Here is an 18,883-nt window from a genome sequence, read left to right on the forward strand (position 1 = left end):
ACATCCTGGAAGAAGACAGTAGAAGAAACTCTTCCATATTATTGCAAAGAAACCTACCTAGACTTGTCCATGAAATCACAAGGACTCTGTGACAGTTGTACTCTGGGAGGGCTTCAGAAACCACAGAACAGGTTGCCCACAGTTGTTGTAAAACGTTCTCCCTGGAGTCCCTTTTTTTTGGTAAATCAAAGAGCTTCTGAGAAACCAAGTACTTGCTCTTTAGTTTAAGAAGATCCTGGGACTCACCATGGGGTTTTGCAGCTGGAAATGGGGCTGAAATGGGGTAAGGTACTGGGATCTTACGAAAGCAAATTGGCTTGGAAAAAGAAGAACAGAAGGCAAGTCCCCCAGCACTTTGTGACTCCCTGGAAGCTAATCAGATTGTGTGGAGGACAACATTGGTCTGTACCATTTATGTTCACTTGGTCTTCAGGGAAAGACTTCCCACCTTGATTCAGCTTCCTGCATGTCCTTTTCTTCTGAGCTCTGTGAAAGTATCAGAGAGGGATTCTGGTGTGAGAATATCCAGTTCTTTAGCATGGGGGCATATCTGGATGTGGAAAGCATATGGGGGCGAACTCACAAATGGCTACCATGGGGGCCTGGCCAATCACAAAAACCCATCAACCATTAACTCAAAGGAGACTGACTCTGCTTTCTGGGCATCCAGTAAAGTCCTTGTGGGGCCTGAAGATATTTCTGCAACTAGATATGATTCTAGAAACTGGGGCTTTCCTTTGGAAGAAGCCAGCCTTCTCTCTATATATTTTGTTAACACATTTTTAAAAAAATATCAGGAGACCCTACAGGGATGTCTGCAGGGGGTGATAAAACTATATATTCAGAATATCAGAAAAGTTCCTATGGACTTTAGATCATAGCTGGGACCCTGAACTGCTGCAAAATACCCATGAAAACCAAGCTGAGGACAAGCTTCAGAAAATCGGGGGTTCTCTGCAACACAGGTCTGCATTCAAGCCATGCTGTTCTGTTACGTTTGACATACTGTGTGCTAGGGACATATTAGCATGATATTGGCTGGATTCACCCAACATGCTAGACTAGCCTCAAATGAGGTTAGGCAGCTTATAGTTCAGCATTTTATAGGAGCCCAGCCATTCTCTCAGCATGCTTGGGGAATCCAGCCATCCTGTTAAGCCTTGATTGATTATGTGCCACTTAGTCATTTTTGACTCCTAGCAATCACATAGATAGATCTTCTCCATGAAGAGCTATCCCCACCTGTTCCTTCAAGTCTCCCAACAATGCACTCATTGCCACTGTAACTGAGTCCATCCACCTTGGTGCTGGTCATCCTCTTCTTCTTTTTCCTTCCACCTTTCCCAGCATTAGAACCTTCTCCAGAGAGCTGCTGGGTCTTCGCATAATGTCCAGAGTAGGATAATTTGAGCCTTGTCATTTGCACCTGGAATAAGAACTCTGGGTTGATTTGTTCAGTGATCCATTGGTTTGTTTTCTTGGCTGTCCACAGTCTTCTCTGGAGTCTTCTCCAACACCAAAGTTCAAACGTGCCAATACTCTTCCTATCCCGCTTCTTTAAAGTCCAACTTTCGCTTCCATAGGGTGTCACAGGGAATACGTGGTTTGCATGATTTTGATCTTTGTAGGAACAGACACATCACGGCATTTAAATATTTTTTCCGAGGCCTTCATGGCTGCTCTACCGAGTGATAGTCTGCAGCATATTTTTTTAATGCTTGTTCCTTCACGGTTGATGGTTGATCCTAAAAGGCAGAAGCCATCCACCACTGATATCTTCATTTTCAATTCTAAGGTTGGTTGTTCTACCTGTTGTCATTAGTTTGGTCTTCCTTATATTTAATTTTAGTCCCATTTTTTCACTGTGCTCTTTGACTTTTACTACAAGGCCTTGCAGATCCTTTGGATTTTTGGCTATCAGGGTAGCATTATCAGCATAAGTTACTGATGTCCCTCCAGTTCTAAAACCATGCTCATCTTCTTCCAATCCAGCTTCCCTTAATATATATTCAACATATAGGTTGACTAAATAAGGGGAAATATGTAGCCTTGTCACACTCCTTTGCCAACCTGGAGGCAGTCTGTTTCACCAAGTTCTGCTCATACGGTGGCTTCCTGACCTGTATATAAGTTTCTCATGAGGACAATGAGATGTTCTGGGATTCCCATTTTTCTGAGCACTTTCAAAAGCTTGATCAACACAAATCAAATTTCTCTAATTGATGAAGCCCATACTGACTTTTTTTTTTGGTATTCTTTGGCTTTCTCAATTATCCAGCATGCATCAACAATAATGTCTTATGTTGCTCAGCCTTTTCTAAAGCCACCTTGAACATCTGGCACCTCTTTTTCCATGTAGGGCTCTAATTTGCGTTGGAAGATCCTAAGCATTATTTTGCTAGCATGTGAAATTAAGGATATTGTATGATAGTTTGCACATTCTGTTAAGTCTTCTTTTTTTGGTATTGGACTGTAGATTGACCTCTTCCAATCGGTTGGCCACTGTGTCGTTCTCCTGATTTGGTTAGAACCTTGACTGATTCTGCTGTTGCTTGTCATATTTCAGTGGGTCTTCCATCAGCTCCTGTAGCCTTCCAACTTGGTAATGACCAGAGTGCTAATCTGACTTCATCTTCTAGTACTAGAGGTTCTTGTAAGTAAGGAATATCTTCTAAGATAACTTGGATGTTGATGCCTCTACTCTATCACGTTTCAGTATACTCCTTCTATCTTCCTTTAATCTTCTTTCAGTCAGTTACTATCTGTCCATTGGCGTCCTTTAGCATACCAATTCGAGGGTGGAACCTCCTTCTGAATTCAGAGATCTTTTGAAAGAGTTTCCTTGTTTTTCCACGTCTGTTTCCATCTTCAATGTTTTTGCAGATGTTGTTGTAATACTGCCTCTTGTCTCTTCTAACAGCTCTCTGAAATTCTTCGTTACGTTCCTTTGAGATTTTTGTCTTTCTTGGCTTTGGCTTCTCTTCTCTTCTTGGCAGTTTCCATGGTTTGTTCTGATGCCCAGTTTGCTTTCTTCTCTTTCTTCATTTTTGGCAGTCTCTTTTCACATTCATCCTTAACAACTTCTTCAAGTTCATTCCATAACTCCTCTGGTTCTCTATCAATGAGGTTCAGGATTTCAAAGAGATTCCTGATGTTCTCCTTGAAAATGGTGGGTATACGTGCAAGATCATATCGAGGAAACTGACTGGCTTTCTTCGTCTTGGAGCTTGCATACGAGCAGTTTGTGATCGGTTCCACAGTTGGCACCTGGCCATGTCTTTGATGCTGTAATTGAGCCCCTCCACCTCCTTTTAACAGTAATATAGTCAATTTGATTTCTAAATACTCATCTGGTGATGTCCATGTGTAGAGGCATCGTTTTGGTTGTTTGAAGACAGTGGTGTTTGTTGTTGTTTATTCGTTTAGTCGCTTCCGACTCTTCGTGACTTCATGGACCAGCCCACGCCAGAGCTTCCTGTCGGTCGTCAACACCCCCAGCTCCCCCAGGGACGAGTCCGTCACCTCTAGAATATCATCCATCCATCTTGCCCTTGGTCGGCCCCTCTTCCTTTTGCCTTCCACTCTCCCTAGCATCAACATCTTCTCCAGGGTGTCCTGTCTTCTCATTATGTGGCCAAAGTATTTCAGTTTTGCCTTTAATATCATTCCCTCAAGTGAGCAGTCTGGCTTTATTTCCTGGAGGATGGACTGGTTGGATCTTCTTGCAGTCCAAGGCACTCTCAGAATTTTCCTCCAACACCACAGTTCAAAAGCATCGATCTTCCTTCGCTCAGCCTTCCTTATGGTCCAGCTCTCGCAGCCATATGTTACTACAGGGAACACCATTGCTTTAACTATGCGGGCCTTTGTTGTCAGTGTGATGTCTCTGCTCTTAACTATTTTATCGAGATTTGTCATTGCTCTTCTTCCAAGGATTAAGCGTCTTCTGATTTCCTGACTGCAGTCAGCATCTGCAGTAATCTTTGCACCTAGGAATACAAAGTCTTTCACTGCTTCTACATTTTCTCCCTCTATTTGCCAGTTATCAATCAAGCTGGTTGCCATAATCTTGGTTTTTTTGAGGTTTAGCTGCAAGCCAGCTTTTGCACTTTCTTCTTTCACCTTCATCATAAGGCTCCTCAGTTCCTCTTCACTTTCAGCCATCAAAGTGGTATCATCTGCATATCTGAGATTGTTAATGTTTCTTCCAGAGATTTTAACTCCAGCCTTGGATTCCTCAAGCCCAGCTTGTCGCATGATGTGTTCTGCATACAAGTTGAATAGGTAGGGTGAGAGGATACAGCCCTGCCGTACTCCTTTCCCAATCTTAAACCAGTCCGTTGTTCCGTGGTCTGTTCTTACTGTTGCTGAAGACAGTGGTAGCTATGAAGAAATCATTGGAGTGCTGGAAATTGCTTCTGCTTCATTTTAGTTTCCTAAGCTGTACAATCCAACTACATTTTCCTCTTTCACATTTCCAGCTTTGGCATTCCAGTCTTCAGTCACAAACAGCACATCTTGCTTGCACGTTCTGTCGATTTCAGATTGGACTTGATCATAAAACTTATCAATCTCCTCTTCTTCTGCATCAGTGGTTGGAACACAAACTTGAATGATTGTCATATTAAAGGGCTGTTCACAAGGTCTGATTGTTATTATTGGTCATTGACTGTATTGTAGCCAAGTCCTGTTCCTGCGATACCCTTCCTAACTATAAAAGCAACACCGTTTCTTCTTTGTTTTTCATGACCAGAGTAATAAATGGCATGATCTTTTGACTGAAAGTGTCCTGTCCCAGTCCATCTCAACACGCTGATGCCTAAGATGTCAGTTGGTAGTTGTTTCATTTCATCTTTCACCGTGTTGAGCTTTCCCGTATTCATGCTCCTTATGTTCCACGTTCCTATTGTAATTCTATCTTTGCAGTGTCGGATTTTCTTTTCCTGAATGGCAATTTCAGCAACCAGACATCCCGAAGGCTTTAATCCAGCCACATCATAAACACCATCAGTACTCCGAAAAACCCTCAGTAGCATGTTGAGTGTCATCCGACCTGAGAGGCCCATCATCCGGAACTATATCATCAATCATTTTATATTTTCTATCTTTGTGATTCTCTTGGTAAAAATACAGGAGGGGTTTTCCATTGCCTTTTCCCACGCAGTATGAATTGATGTCTTTGCTAAAGCGATTGTCTGCGTGCAGCATCCTCCTCTATTGCTGCTGCCCAGTAGAGGTGCCTGCTTGCTTTAGCTGGGCAGCTGGGATGACCTTCATGCCTTGGGTGGCCCTGCTGGGAATATATACTTTTGGCATACGTTCTCCGTGTTCTTTACTCTTCCCTCCCAGGAACCCCCCCACCCCCACAATGAGGCAGCACAACAGGACTCTGTGGCGGTGGGAGGCCAGTATTAAGCCATAACCGAGTTTATTTCTCTGGGCACAGCACGTAACTTGAGCACAGCAACTCCATTAATTTGCATTTAGCATGTTGTGCGAATGCAAATACCAGGGAGTTAAATGTGACTCTCTTCCCTTTTCCCCTACTGCTGCTCCACATGAGAAAGGCTTCTCTTGTGAGCAAAATCTTCCCTCTTTTTGTGTGTTGCAGGAATCCTGACAATGACACTCGGCCATGGTGCCACACATTCAAGGATGGTGTGACAAAATGGGAGTACTGTGACGTGCCAGCCTGCTGTAAGTGGGTCCTTTCTCTGATCTATCTGAGACACTTCTTCACTGTGATTATGGCCAAGTGCTTATGCTGGGAGTGGAAAGCTAATTGATCTCAAGATGTTGCTGAACCACAATTCCCGGCAGCCCCTGCCAGCATGGCCAGTGATGAGGAATACTGGGAATAGTGGTTTAGCAACATTCAGCAGTCAACTTTTCTCCACCTGTCTTGTACTGGCCATATTCAGCATCCACGGAGCTTGTAAGCAAATCTTAGACATCGTCTAGAAATACCCCAATATTTGTCATGGCCACCCCTTCCAAGGAGTTGTGGGAATTGGAGCTTGGGAAGGGCCTGGAGGAATCTCTCTGGGAGACCCACAGACTCTACAGGTTGGAGAAGAAAGCATTCCTTTGGGGGCAGGGACAATGTGGGAGGGGCATCCTGCAGACGGGTGGGGGCCGGATTTCCTAGATTTAGGGGCAAGGTGTGATTTTTCTCACAATATATTAGGCCTATTTTGGGCCATACTATTGTGTTTCCTGTCTTAACAGGAATCCAAATTCTGGAGGTCCCAGAAGAAGGGGAGTGGGCGGTCACTGGTTGATTGTTCTAGAACTGTTAAATCTCCTGGACAGGATTCTATTTCCTGTCTGTTGAGAAGCCTTTCTCAACCTTTTGACCCTGGAGGAACCCTTGAAATATTTTCCAGACCTCGGGGAACCCCTGCACATTCAGGCCCAAATATAGGCCAGAAGTTGCAAAATTATTCTATTTGTTTCATGGGTAGGCCTGTGTAGATGCACTAACGGTGTTCTTCAACTGAAAATCAAGAATGAAACTTGCCTCTTTAATGTGAAGTTGCCGGAATTTGAAATAATTTTTAAAATCAATTGTGATCTCCCAGGGAACCCCTGGTGACCTCTCACAGAACCTGAGGGTGCCAGGGAACCCTGGCTGAGAAACCCTGCTATGGAAGCTGAATTTGCACAACATGCTAGGTTCAAATTGAGTTTGTCTTCAAGTGTATTGTGGGAGCTAGACCACCAGGTTCATCCCTCTTGCAGTTGATTTGTTCAGACCAAACACGTTTTGTGAACAGAACAGTCACGCTCTCAGATTTAGCCAGTTGTGTGAACTCAACCAGCGAGTCACTTAGGACATGACTTTACCCAGGACCTCTACCAGCAGTTGACGTGGTGGCCACGGCCCAGCAGAAGGCCCACCAGTGGTCTCTGAAAGCTTTGTCGGTGGTTGCCCTCTCTCTCTCTCTCCCTCATCCAGAGAGGTTGTAAACTGATGTTGATTTCCACTGCTCTTCCATGTCCAAACCTTACTCCTTGGCTTCTTTCTTCCCATTTACAGCCACTTGTGGACTGAGGAAGCACAAAGTGGCTGAGATCCAGATCAAAGGGGGCGTATATTCATATATTGAGTCCCACCCATGGCAGGCGGGCATTTTTGTGAAGTTCCGAGGTGCAGATGGCTACCACTGTGGTGGGATCCTCATCAGTTCCTGCTGGGTCCTCTCAGCTGCTCACTGCTTTACAGAGAGGTAAGAGATCAGCATGCGACTCGCCTTCTGGACTTTCGCCAACCAGCAAGTTCCTTGACAACAGAGGAGATCTTTTGCTTTAAGGCAGAGGGCCAAACCCTCTTAACCAACATCCTTTGTCCTGCTCAGTGTTTGCAGCTGTTTGGCAGCAATTCTTGCCACTTCCTGTTGACTCCCAGGGAGTGACCTGGGAGCTTCTGCCTGCCATGCATGGGTTGTACCACCAAGTTGAGGTTCCTTCTTGTTGCAAAATCTTCACAAGGTTTGATCTAAGGCAGTGGGGTATCCACTGAGGCCAGTGTTCCCTCCCCTGTACACTCGGTGTCCTCAGATCCCTGATCCACCTGACTTTTTAAAAAAGGTTGAGTTTAAATAAAAGATGAAAAAAAAAACCATCCTGCTGCAAAGGAAAGAGCGAGCTCGGCATCATCTGCTTGCAGCAATGCCCTTGGGCTCACAAAGGTCCCCTTGGGGTCACTTCTGGGGGATGGACATTTTGGGACTGACTCTGCCCATCGTCACAACCATTTTGTGTAGAGGCAGGTTTCTCAGGATAGCTGTTTGAAGGGTGGCCACCGCATGAGCACACGGCCTCGTCCAAGGAGCATGCCTTCTCCCGAAATAAGGTCTTTGAGCTGCTATTCTCAGCCGCTGTCCTAGGCTGCCCTCCGCCTGCCCACTATGGTTCCAATTGGGAGGAGAACTTGAGTAAGGAAATGGGAGAGGTTGCTTTTACAAGAAAAGGAAGTTGCCCTTGGAAGCTGGCCATCACCTGTGGTTTTCTGTCCGGCAGGATTGACCCCGGCCGCCTCAAAGTTGTCTTGGGCCGGACGTTCCGCGTGATCCCATCAGACACTGAACAGGTCTTCCAAGTGGAGAGGTACATTGTGCATGAGAAGTTTGACCCCAGGACTTTTGATCACGATATCGGTAAGCCTGCCTGCCTCCCTCCCTCCCGGCCTGCAGGCACAGCGGTCGCCCCATTCTCACGGGCCTTTTTTGCTCTTTGTTTGGCAGCCCTGCTGAAGTTGAAAGCCTTTTCCGAAAACTGTGCCATGGAAACGGACAGCGTCCGCTCCGTTTGTCTCCCGGAGGCTGGACTCCAGCTGCCCGACTGGACGGAATGCGAGGTGTCCGGCTATGGCAAGCACGAAACATGTACGTGAGGGGCTCTCGGTCCAGCCAGCTGGGGTTGAAGGACAATCCTGCTGTGGATGCGATGCGATTCTATCCTTCCCTAAAAAACTCCAGATGGTAGATGGGAGCTGCAGAATATATTATGTCCATCTTTTGGGGGGAAGGGGGGATAAAACCACTATTTTTTAAAAGTCTAGCCTGCTTCCAGCAGAACTCCTTGCTTCTTGGGAGAAGATGGTCTTCTTGAGAAGCTTCTGGAGCCAGCCTTATGGGTTATGCAGTCTCTAGAGAGCCCTCATCTTTGCTGAAAATGAGCTAGGTCAATTTATGGTGGAAACAGGCAGCTGTCAAGTTTTACCTCTCCGTAAACAAGCTGCTTCCTTCTCCTGAATTTGGTGCAGCAGACATGTCTGTGAGTTACATTCCTATCCAGTTACTAATGAGTTGATACGACTGGACCATGTTTACATCAGAATGCATCTGCTTTCTATTACAGCATGTCAGATCCCCAAATCATAACCTCCTCATCCTAAGCCTTCCGAGAATTCCCCTCCTCTTCAGATCCCTCTGCTGTGATTGTCCTGACTCAGCAGCACACGGCCCTAGGGCTCAGGGGGGTGGCTTCAGAATGTGGGGAGCACTTTGCCAGATGCACAGCTCGTCCACAATAGTTTTTTTGTGTGCAGAAGAATTGACATTTTCCATGGCATCTACCTGTCTCTATTTAGGGATTTATTTTCTCTTTTTGCATGGAGGAATATTTCTCTGATGGCATGGCCCAGAGACCGCCTTCCATATCCGGATGTCCTGTTGGTGTGTTATCATCTCTTCTGTATAATCACTTCAATTCATTCTCTTAATCAGATGCTGTGTATATGCTAGGGAAGTGCAAGAAAAAAATTTAAGAGTATTGTTTTGAACATGGTAGGATACTTGTGTTCTGCTTCCTGTCTGCTGGAAAGCTCACACAAGATTTTCCTTTTGATTTTGGGGAACTGGTGCATCTATATCAGGTTTACCTGGATTGACTCGAGGAGCAGAAAGTTGCTAGTCGAGTCCCAAAAGGAAGTCCCGTGCTTCGGTTAATTCAGAAGATCTGTGTTCACACAACACACTAAACTAGATTCCAAGAGTCACATGTGCGTCAACATTTTCTGGGAAATGCTGTTGGCTTGACTTGGTTTCACACGGCATGCTGTCACATTGAGTCATCATAAGGCCTCTTTAGGCATTTCATAACATGGAATATTCCATTATATTTCATTAACACAGAATTAAGGTGGAGCAGGTTGTGTGAATCCAAGCACAATGTTTGTGGGCCAGAAGAACTTCCTCCTGCTCCTCACAATGTTCCTTTTTTCCCAACAGCTTCTCCTTTCTTCTCAGAACGCCTGAAGGAAGGACACGTGAGGCTCTATCCAGACAGCCAATGCACACCTGCACGACTTTCGAATAGGACAGTCACCAAGAACATGTTGTGTGCAGGAGACACCCGACAACTTGATGACGCCTGCAAGGTAAAATCCAGTTCTGAAAATGTTAAGAATAACCTTGTAGGATCAGTCTAAAGGTCCAGCATCCTCTTGCTGAGGGTAGACAACCAGGCACCAGTGTGCCGCAGGCCGGGATGCTCAAAGCTCAGCGTTCCCAGCACAGAACATTCCTGTTTCCTCCTGGAACACCTGGATTCAGCTGTCCTGGGGTAATTAGCCATTCCCAGAAATAAATCTTTCAGAAGAGGTGGTTTGTGATGGACATTCACAATACTTTGAAAGGTAGGACTTGTATCTAGTAATAAATACATAGCAAAGCGGGTTGTTTCTTCCAATATTTATATAATTCTGCCCCCTTTCTTCTTTGGGACTTTAGTTTTTGGGAAAATGTGGAAGCAGACTTTTTAGTTTTCCATACAGAGGAAGGCCCCTTTCTGGAGTCCTGGGGACAGTGTTTGTGACATTTCCAGAATTCCCCTTCCTAAGCTTGAAAGAATCAAATCCCATTAAAATGGCTTCAAGACAGCTTGTTTGTCTGAAGTCCATTCAGACGCAGGTTCTGGAGAGAAGCCTTCCATGGCGAAGCGTCTATCTGGTGAGATGGGGGATCCCTTACAAGATGTTGCAAATACACTTCTTTTCGTTTGCCCTACTCACTGATGGGAAGGAAGTGTGAACCTTTAACACCAGCCTGTCACCAGACCTGCAGTTAGCAATTTCTGAAGGGTGGTGGTGGAAAGGATTTAATTCAGGTGCAGAAATTGGTGCAAATTAAGAGAACCCTGAAGTAGGGAAATGCTACACGTTCTGTTATGGAATGTCCCTGAAATGGCTCATTCTGACTCCTCCAAGAATACTTGGAATCAGGGGTAACCACAGGAGCTGGTTAAAAAAAAATCAAGATGGTGTCCACAACAATCTAATTGAAACTCCGCCTGTTTTTTGTGTGTTGCGCACATGATGTCCATAAGAACTGGGAGGAGCTTTGATTGCACTATTGCAGTCGGCATCTTGACTTTTTTGACCAGAACCTGTAGATACCCCTGCGTGGAATACAGTAGTCCTTTTGAGGTCTGGGGCACTCAGAGTGGGCCAAGCAGAATGTTTTGCACCATGGCCTTAAGCTTTTATCTCATTGTTGCAGTTCCAGTCTGAACTGGAACCACCCAGATCCTCTTACCTTGGGGTGGAAGAGCGTATGGCAATAAAGGGGTCGAGACCCTGCGCTTCCCCCATCGCAGCAGGTGGCAGAAGCATGCCACCTTGAACGGTTTCAAAAGCAGGGATGGGCAGATGACTAGAAAATCCCAGAGCTATGAGCTTGTGGTAAAAAAAACTACAGTTAGTGCTTAGTTTAATAAACTAAAAGGGGGAGGAGAGTCCGTTAAAGCAGATGGTCTGTAAAATCTTGTTAAATGTGCTTTTATGCATGCATATGTTTAATATTTTACAAACATGTAAAATTGTGAATGGGATTTTACCCATGTGCAAAAGCATGCAATATACAGCCAAATTTTGTCCCCTACATCCGAAGTCTGCTAAACTGAGGTCTGTTAAATCAGGGTTTACTGTGCTTGGCTGTATCCATGTAGTCATCAGGAGCTGAACTCAATTTGAGGGAGTCTGTACCTTTGATGTTCCCCTGTGGTTAGCAGTTGAACTCTGCCTAATTGGACCGTCTGGATTTTTGACCTTCGGAACCCTAGCCAATCCGTCAGGAATGTCAATATTATGAAGATGCTATGAATGGAGAGATTCGTAATATGGATGAATAATGGGGATATTATGAATGGAGAGCTGCTGTTCCTTACTTGCTCATTCCCCGATTTCTCCCCTTCTGCAGGGCGACTCTGGAGGCCCACTGGTTTGTCTGAGCGATGGCCGCATGAAGCTAATCGGGGTCATCAGCTGGGGCGTGGGCTGCGGCAAGAAAAACACGCCAGGCGTTTACACGAGGGTGGTTCCCTACCTGAACTGGATTCAGGAGAACACGCGTAACTGAGTTTTTTCAGCTGTGCTCCAGGACCTCCTTGCATCAGGGAAACGCACCCTGGAGACTGGAGCAGGAAGCTGGTGTTACACGTGGGGAGGACGTACGCTTTGTGCGGCACCTTTCTCCTGTAACACTGAGTTCAAGGCCTGTTCGTCTGGTGCTTAGGAACTGGACTAAAACGATGTTATCATTTTTTTCAAAAAGCATTTCTGTGCTTACCCAAGACCAGACGCTTATTTGTTACAACAATGGTGACGTGTGAGAATTGCCTGTGCCTCCAGTTATCTTGAAAAGTCCTGCTTTGGGAGAGTCTGTGTGGAAGGGCCCTGTGCTGGTCTTGGGGTTCCTGGAATATGCCTGCCCTAGTTGTTGTTGCTGTTGTTTTTAATCTGCTCCCTATAAATCAAGGGAAGCAATTCAAGGTCTTTTCTACAAAACTGAAGAAATCCTAGGGGGAAAACCAAACCATGGAATTAATTGCTAGGAAGGTTTTTTTAAAAGCAGGAATCACTAATCACTTTGGGCACCTCTCTCTCGGTAAAGCTTCAGAAATTATTTTTATACTGGGTAGATGCTTAACATTTTCTGTATAAAATCAAAACCTCATTTCCTGATGTGCAGAATGACAGAGGTGTCTTCTGCTCCTCAAGAAGACAATTGGGTATTGCCTCTTGTATGTTTTAATGCATTAAACTATTTTAATTTACTCGACGTCACCCTTGAATTGCTCACTGTGCATCACACCTTATGTGATAGAGTTTGCCTGCTAAGTTTCTGTGTGATTTACTGGAGTATGGCACGGGCACCTGTAGGGGGCAAGCGGTGAAATGGCCACAGCTATATCATGACATCATCCCACAAATGACCCAACTTACCTTCAGGCATCAGATGTTGTCACAGAAATTACACGTTTGTGTGATGTCATCATGGCTTGTTGAAGACACTTATGCTCAGAGCAGTTGGCTTTTAGGGGGTGTGTGTGACTCTCCTATTGTATGGTCATTGCCTCACTGAGTTAGGAGTTCTCTGAGCAAAGTGCAATCCTGAAGTCCATTGGGCTTGCTTGCTTGCTTAAGAGTATGAATACATTCAGTCTTCTTCTCTGTAGAATTACATTCAGATCAGACCAAGGTCCTACAGAGTTGCAGTGTCTTGTTTTCACAGGAGCCCATCAGGTGCCCCTGGGATGTCCACAAACAGCACAGAAAGACCGTTAGTAATCAGAAACCAGACCGCATCCCTGAATGTTTCTACAGTGTTCAGAACAATGATTACCCCAGAGGTTAACAATGAAAAATAACCACTGGCATATACTTGCACTTTTTCCTTCTTTAGGAAATAACTTCATACAGCAACTTAATCCCTTGGGGCAAAGATCAAAGGACCATATTCCTTTTCAATTCCAAGGTCCATCAGCCCAGCCAGAATGGTCCCTGATCAAAGGAGCTTCATTCAGCATCTGAGGGCTGCTAACGTCCCACATTTCCTCAAGCTCCAGGCCCAAGGCAAGGCATCTGAAGACTGGCGTGACCCTTGGTGCCATTGTGTAGTTCCTTGTGTGTGGGGTGGAATGGGGGGGAAGAGATCACGATGCTAACCTAAATGGGACCTCAGCCTTCCCAAACTGGTGCCCCCCAGATGTGTTGAACTTCCCCTTCCAAGCTGCCCATCAGCATTCCTAAGAAAGTTCAACCTACCAGAAGAAAATGGGAACCAGGAAGCAAGGACTTCTCCCACCTGCATGGAACTTGTTTGGACATGACAGATAGAAGAACATCAGCTTCAAAACTTCCTTTTAAAGCTGATATTCTCTTGCTGTCCAACAGAAACAGGCACCTCCCTTGACCCAGTTCACACAGGGAGGCAGGAAAAAAGACACATGACTCAGAGGTGTCAGCCAGTAATGCTTATCCCGTATTTCCCAAAACAGGACAAAAAAGGTGTATCATTGCATGACCTGCTTTGGTGTGGCTATGCTGGTAGCCAGCAGGTACAAAATACAGGTAGTCCTCACTTAACAACAACTTGTTTAGGGATGGTTTGGACTTACGATGGTGCAGGAAAAACCGAGGACCAATCCTCACGCTTACGGCTGTTGCAGCATTCCCACGGCCATGTGATCATGATTTGGATGCTTGGCAACCGGTTCGCATTTACGACCGTCGCAGCATCCCGTGGTCCCGTGATCGCCATTTTCAACCTTCCCAGTCGGCTTCTAGCAAGCAAAATCAATGGGGAACCATGTGATTTGCTTAATGACCACATAGTTCACTTAACGACACCATTGATTAGCTTAACGACAGCCGCACAAAAGGTCATAAAATTGGATCAGATTCACTTAATGACCACTTTGCTTAGCAACCAAAATCCCAGTCCCAATTGTGGTCGTTAAGCAAGGACTACCTGTATGCTTGGGTTTTGGAATGGCTTCCTCTACCGTTAGAGCAAAGAGCAGATGTGAAAGCAGAATCAAAGAAGACCGATTGTGAAATTTAACCCACGGGCTAGATCAGGGTCATGACAAATCAGGGCCAACTACTCTGCTTTAACACTAAGCTCACACAGCGTTTGCACATCATGCTGAGTTACCACTTAATCATGGTTTATTGAACTAATCACAATTGACTGAAACAAAGACACTGACATAAAGTATGATTTACATGCCACCATGGCTTGGCTTGTACACATTAAATTAAACACAGCATGTTATGTGCCATTGGCCTGGCACCAGGAAGACCCCAGTTCAGTCCCCCACAACCATAGAAGCCCCCTGGGGACACTCCCTCTCTCAGCTCAACCTTTCTCACAGGACGGCTATTGTGGGGAGGAGTGAGTTGTAATGGTATGTGGGAATGACCTTGGGAGACGGGGAAGAGCCACAGCCAGGGCAATGGTTGGATAAGCAGCAGCTGAGTCCACAGAAGGAATGGGGAAGTGGCAAACATCGGGACCCTCCCTAGTTTCCTGGGCTCTAAAGGCGAGGGGGGGAGAGATGTACTGTCCAACTTCCAAGATTGATGTCAGCCTTGTGAGGTAGTCCAGACAAGAACCACACCCAGAAGCACTAGCTCTACTTTATTGTAAGGTTACATTGACAAAATCTTGCAAGTTGGGAAGTACATCTCTCCTCTGTTGCCTACAGTCCAAGCAACTAGGAAGGGTCCCTTCTGAGACGTGTGCCATTCCCTCACTCCTTCTGTGGACTCAGCTGCCACTTGTCTGACTGTTGTTTAGTTTGCAGCTCTTCCTCCTGTCTCCCAGGGTTCATTCCCACATACTGTTGCATGGAAGGAAGCAGTACTATGTACAGTCATTTGAGCTCCTAGACATAGGATATTAAATTTAATAAATAATGGTCTACTACGTTGCAAGTTCCAGGCTGACTTTTATGTTGTACACAACTATTCAATCTGGATTATGTTACACTAAGCCATGGTTTATTGAATTCATAGGTGTGGTTCACATAACACAATAAACTATGGCTTGTTTAAGCTACAGAGGCTGTATCTGCAGAACACACAAAGACCCAACCAAATAAACCACAGTATGGCTTAGCACATGTGTGAATCCTCTCATTACTAGGAAGCAGTCAGAGCTCACCCAATGCAGATAGGGTGAATGAACTCCCTAGGTGTGGGGCCAGCCATCTTCTCTTCTCCCACAGTCACTGCACATGCCTGGAAGCAGTCAACTCAAGCCCTGATTGATGCTGGGAACCACAACTGTTGGTGGGTCAGGATCAGATGTCTGCCAGGTTAAAGGCTGCAAAATTGTAATGGTATGTGGGAATGACCTTAAGAGATGGGGCGAAAAGAGGGAATGGTCAGATAAGAGGGAGCTTACCCCACAGCTGCACAGTGGGCGGAGCAAGAGGCTCAGGAGGGACGCTCCCTAGTTTCTAGGGCTGTAAGAGGGATGGGGGGGGGAGATTTGTACTTTCAGACTTGCAAGATTCTGTTAATGTAGCTTTACAATAAAGTAGAATTAGCTCATCTGGTCGTGTTTCCTGTCTGGTCTACCTGGGAAGGCTGACAAAAGTGGAGGGAAGGGGCTTCACTTAGGAAAGACTGTTGTTGAAGCATCCTGTCAACAAGGAACTGGGAAGCAACACCAAATTCCAGGTCAATGAGCAACCTGAGTGAAAAAGCAGCTGGTATCCAGTAACCAAAGTAAGAGTAATGATTAGTAAGAAGAAAAAAAAAACGTAGATCAACTAGATTGGCATAAATCAGAGGAAGCTTGTTAAGGACAGTGCAGAGAGACAGCATTCAGGGTGCTGAGTTGAGATTGTGGGGGGGGGGGGCAAGCAGGGGATACACACATTCAATTCCCAGCTCCTTCAGTGGCATGAAGTTTCCTTTAGCCTATCTCTATCTGCCTTGCTACACACTGGCTATGTTGCCATGACCGGCTTATCTGAATCATGTTTATTCCATTTACTTAATTTTCTGGTTTTGCCTTAAACGATCAGCCAAGCGTGCACATCACGCTAAGTTCCCTGCGACATGGTTCAGGGTGTTTTGCAAATGCAACCAGGTTTAGTTCATTGAGAGAAGAAGCTACAAGGGGAGCACCATGAGCTCTGCTGTTTGTTGCTTTGGAGGAACGGCAGAAACGGAAGTATAATAAATAAAATGCAGGGTTGGGTTGATATCAAACCAAACTGGCAGTGCCAGAACACAACCAAAGACCTCTATGAGGTGTTCTCCATTTCAGAATACAAAATATGACCCTTAGAGCAAGACTAGGGAACAAGAACTCCACTACAATTGCCATACACCATGTCTGGTGACAGCTGGCTATGGCAGGCCCAAACACATGGAGGAACCTAGACAGGGGGAAGCTCCCTGTAACAGCTAATGGGTTTTCCAAAGACCAGACGTGCCACCAGATGCTGGGATTTCCAAGATGAAATATAGAGCACATGCTAAAACTGGAAGACTTGCAGAATATACATCCACTGGAGTGGATTTATACTTCAGAATATACAGTAAATCCAGCCCAAGACGTTCAATGCCAAATGGAAGCAAGGCTTCCCTTGTTGGGTCAGAAGAAGGCTTAATTCATTCCGACTCTCATCTCCTACACCTGCCAAAAGATTTCTTTTGCTTATTATTTCAATGTCTATGCTGCCTTTCTGCCCCCTGGCCGTTCAAGACAAGTAGGGACCGTCTAAAAATAGAAGCCATTTTTGAAGACAATAAAAACCAGCTACAATTATTAGCCCATCCAAGTGGCCAGGATGGACAGAAAGATCTTGAGCTCTTTGTGGAAAGTGGAAACAATGGAGACTGAGTGCAACTTCCAAGGAAGCTGTGGCTTGGGAGAGACACAGAAGCCCCTTTTCCACACATCCAAGACTGGGACCAGCAGAATCAGGCCTACCTGTGGGAGGCCAAGAAGCTCGTCAAGGCCAAAAACCTTTCACCCTGGTTATCCAGACACTGGCCCTTGCATCCCCATCTCTGGCCATGAACACATCTGGATATTTGCAGGCCCCTTGGAAATGAGCAGCTCATTTCAAGACAGGCTCTGCACAGAACTTCTCTGTGTATGACCCATACATCTGTCCTGATTCTCCAAATCAAACAAGCCTGCCTCTCTTCAGAGTCCCTTTGGCTTGTCCATGAAAACCATGATAACTCCTGGGCTTGCATCTCCACCTACTGAGCTGAAGGAGAAGGTGCATCCTCAGGAGGCTGTGATGCTAAGAAGACTGCAGGAATCATCTCTCTGAACCCCATGACTTTTGCACCAAGGGAGGTGGCACCTGGGAAAGGATTTCCCCACTTGGGTCTTTCCAGGAGACACACCAGACACCTGGCAGGATGTTTTCTCAGCATTAAGAGACAAGGTTTTGTTTTTTAATTTGCCTGGACCTTTCCACGGAAATCTGTTTTGATGGAGATTATCCTAGTACCGCCACTTTGAAACAACTGGCCCTTAACGTTTTCAAGCTTTTATATCAAATGGAATTGGCAAGGGGCTGCCTCTACCCACAAATTGGGATTATGTTTGGAAAGCAGATAAGGAGGCTTCAGGCACCCTCTTCCCTCCCTCCTAACTCCAAAGGGCCAAAAAAATTCAACCCGCCTCTTCAGCTAGTTTAGCAAATCACTGCTAGATCGTTGCAGAACTAGAGCATTTGAATATCCAATTTTTTAATGTGTGTAACCTGTCATCCCTACCTCCCCCACCCCACCCAGGGAGAAAGTTCCCCAGCGCTTTCCCGTAGACATGACAACCAGCTCTGGTGGGGCAGGCATCAAATAGCAAAACCCAGCTACTGTCCCAGCTGCTGGGTTCCTGATCCTCTTCCAGGCCAGCTTCCATAGTTCTCTTCATTAGATCCCAAACACAAAATGGCTGAAAGGGATTTTATTGATTGTTCAGGACCCTAACATATCCATACACTCCATCCAAGCCATGCAGAAATTCCATGGATGTTTTTGCTAGGCACCATTTCTTTCAATTGAAACGACACCCAGAAGCCATAAAAGACAGGCTGCATTAAAGCAGCAAGAGGCAATCTTTGCTCTTCAGGTCCTCCTGGACTACAAGTCTCAACGCTCCTCATCACTGGCCGTGTTGGCTGGCCCTGGTGGGAATTTGAGTGAGTTCAACAGCATTGCTCCACAGCAAAAAACTCCGTCTTGTAAGTCAAGGGTGCTAACTACACATATACAGAGAAGAAAGAGCAGATGTGAAACCCTACACTTGAGGAACTCTCCACCTCCCTAGGTCTCTTTCCGAGCAGAGGGAGAAGGAGCAACAGCCAGTCGCTGGGCAGAGGAGATGGTGGAGGAGAGCCACGCTTGTCTTTGGTGGCAAAAATTCAGGAGGAGTCTGGCAGCACCTTTTCCAACCAACAAATTGTATTCAAAGGCCTAAAAGTCAAAAGCTTATGCCTTTGAATAAAATGTGTTGGTCAGAAAAGGTGCCACCAGACTCCTGAATTTTGGGGCAGAAGAGAGAAGACTGGATGTTCTTCAGAATCTTTTGAACACCAGAGCCAAAAGGTGCTGAACTGG

General features: G+C 45.7%; 1 protein-coding gene across 1 annotated transcript in view; it reads left to right on the forward strand.

Moving 5' to 3' along the window:
* The window catches only part of PLAT (plasminogen activator, tissue type), a 38,803-nt gene extending 26,245 nt beyond the window's left edge, over positions 1–12,558 (forward strand). Inside the window, exons 9-14 of the mRNA XM_063311008.1 lie at positions 5,612–5,697; positions 7,040–7,229; positions 8,023–8,159; positions 8,247–8,387; positions 9,735–9,883; positions 11,703–12,558. Coding sequence (XP_063167078.1) covers positions 5,612–5,697; positions 7,040–7,229; positions 8,023–8,159; positions 8,247–8,387; positions 9,735–9,883; positions 11,703–11,861 — 862 coding nt within the window. The 3' untranslated portion in view covers positions 11,862–12,558. The remainder of the gene's footprint in view (positions 1–5,611; positions 5,698–7,039; positions 7,230–8,022; positions 8,160–8,246; positions 8,388–9,734; positions 9,884–11,702) is intronic.
* Positions 12,559–18,883: the final 6,325 nt, after the last annotated feature.

The sequence above is a fragment of the Candoia aspera genome, chromosome 9, assembly GCF_035149785.1.
Source record: "Candoia aspera isolate rCanAsp1 chromosome 9, rCanAsp1.hap2, whole genome shotgun sequence".
In the NCBI taxonomy this organism is placed as follows: Eukaryota; Metazoa; Chordata; class Lepidosauria; order Squamata; family Boidae; genus Candoia; species Candoia aspera.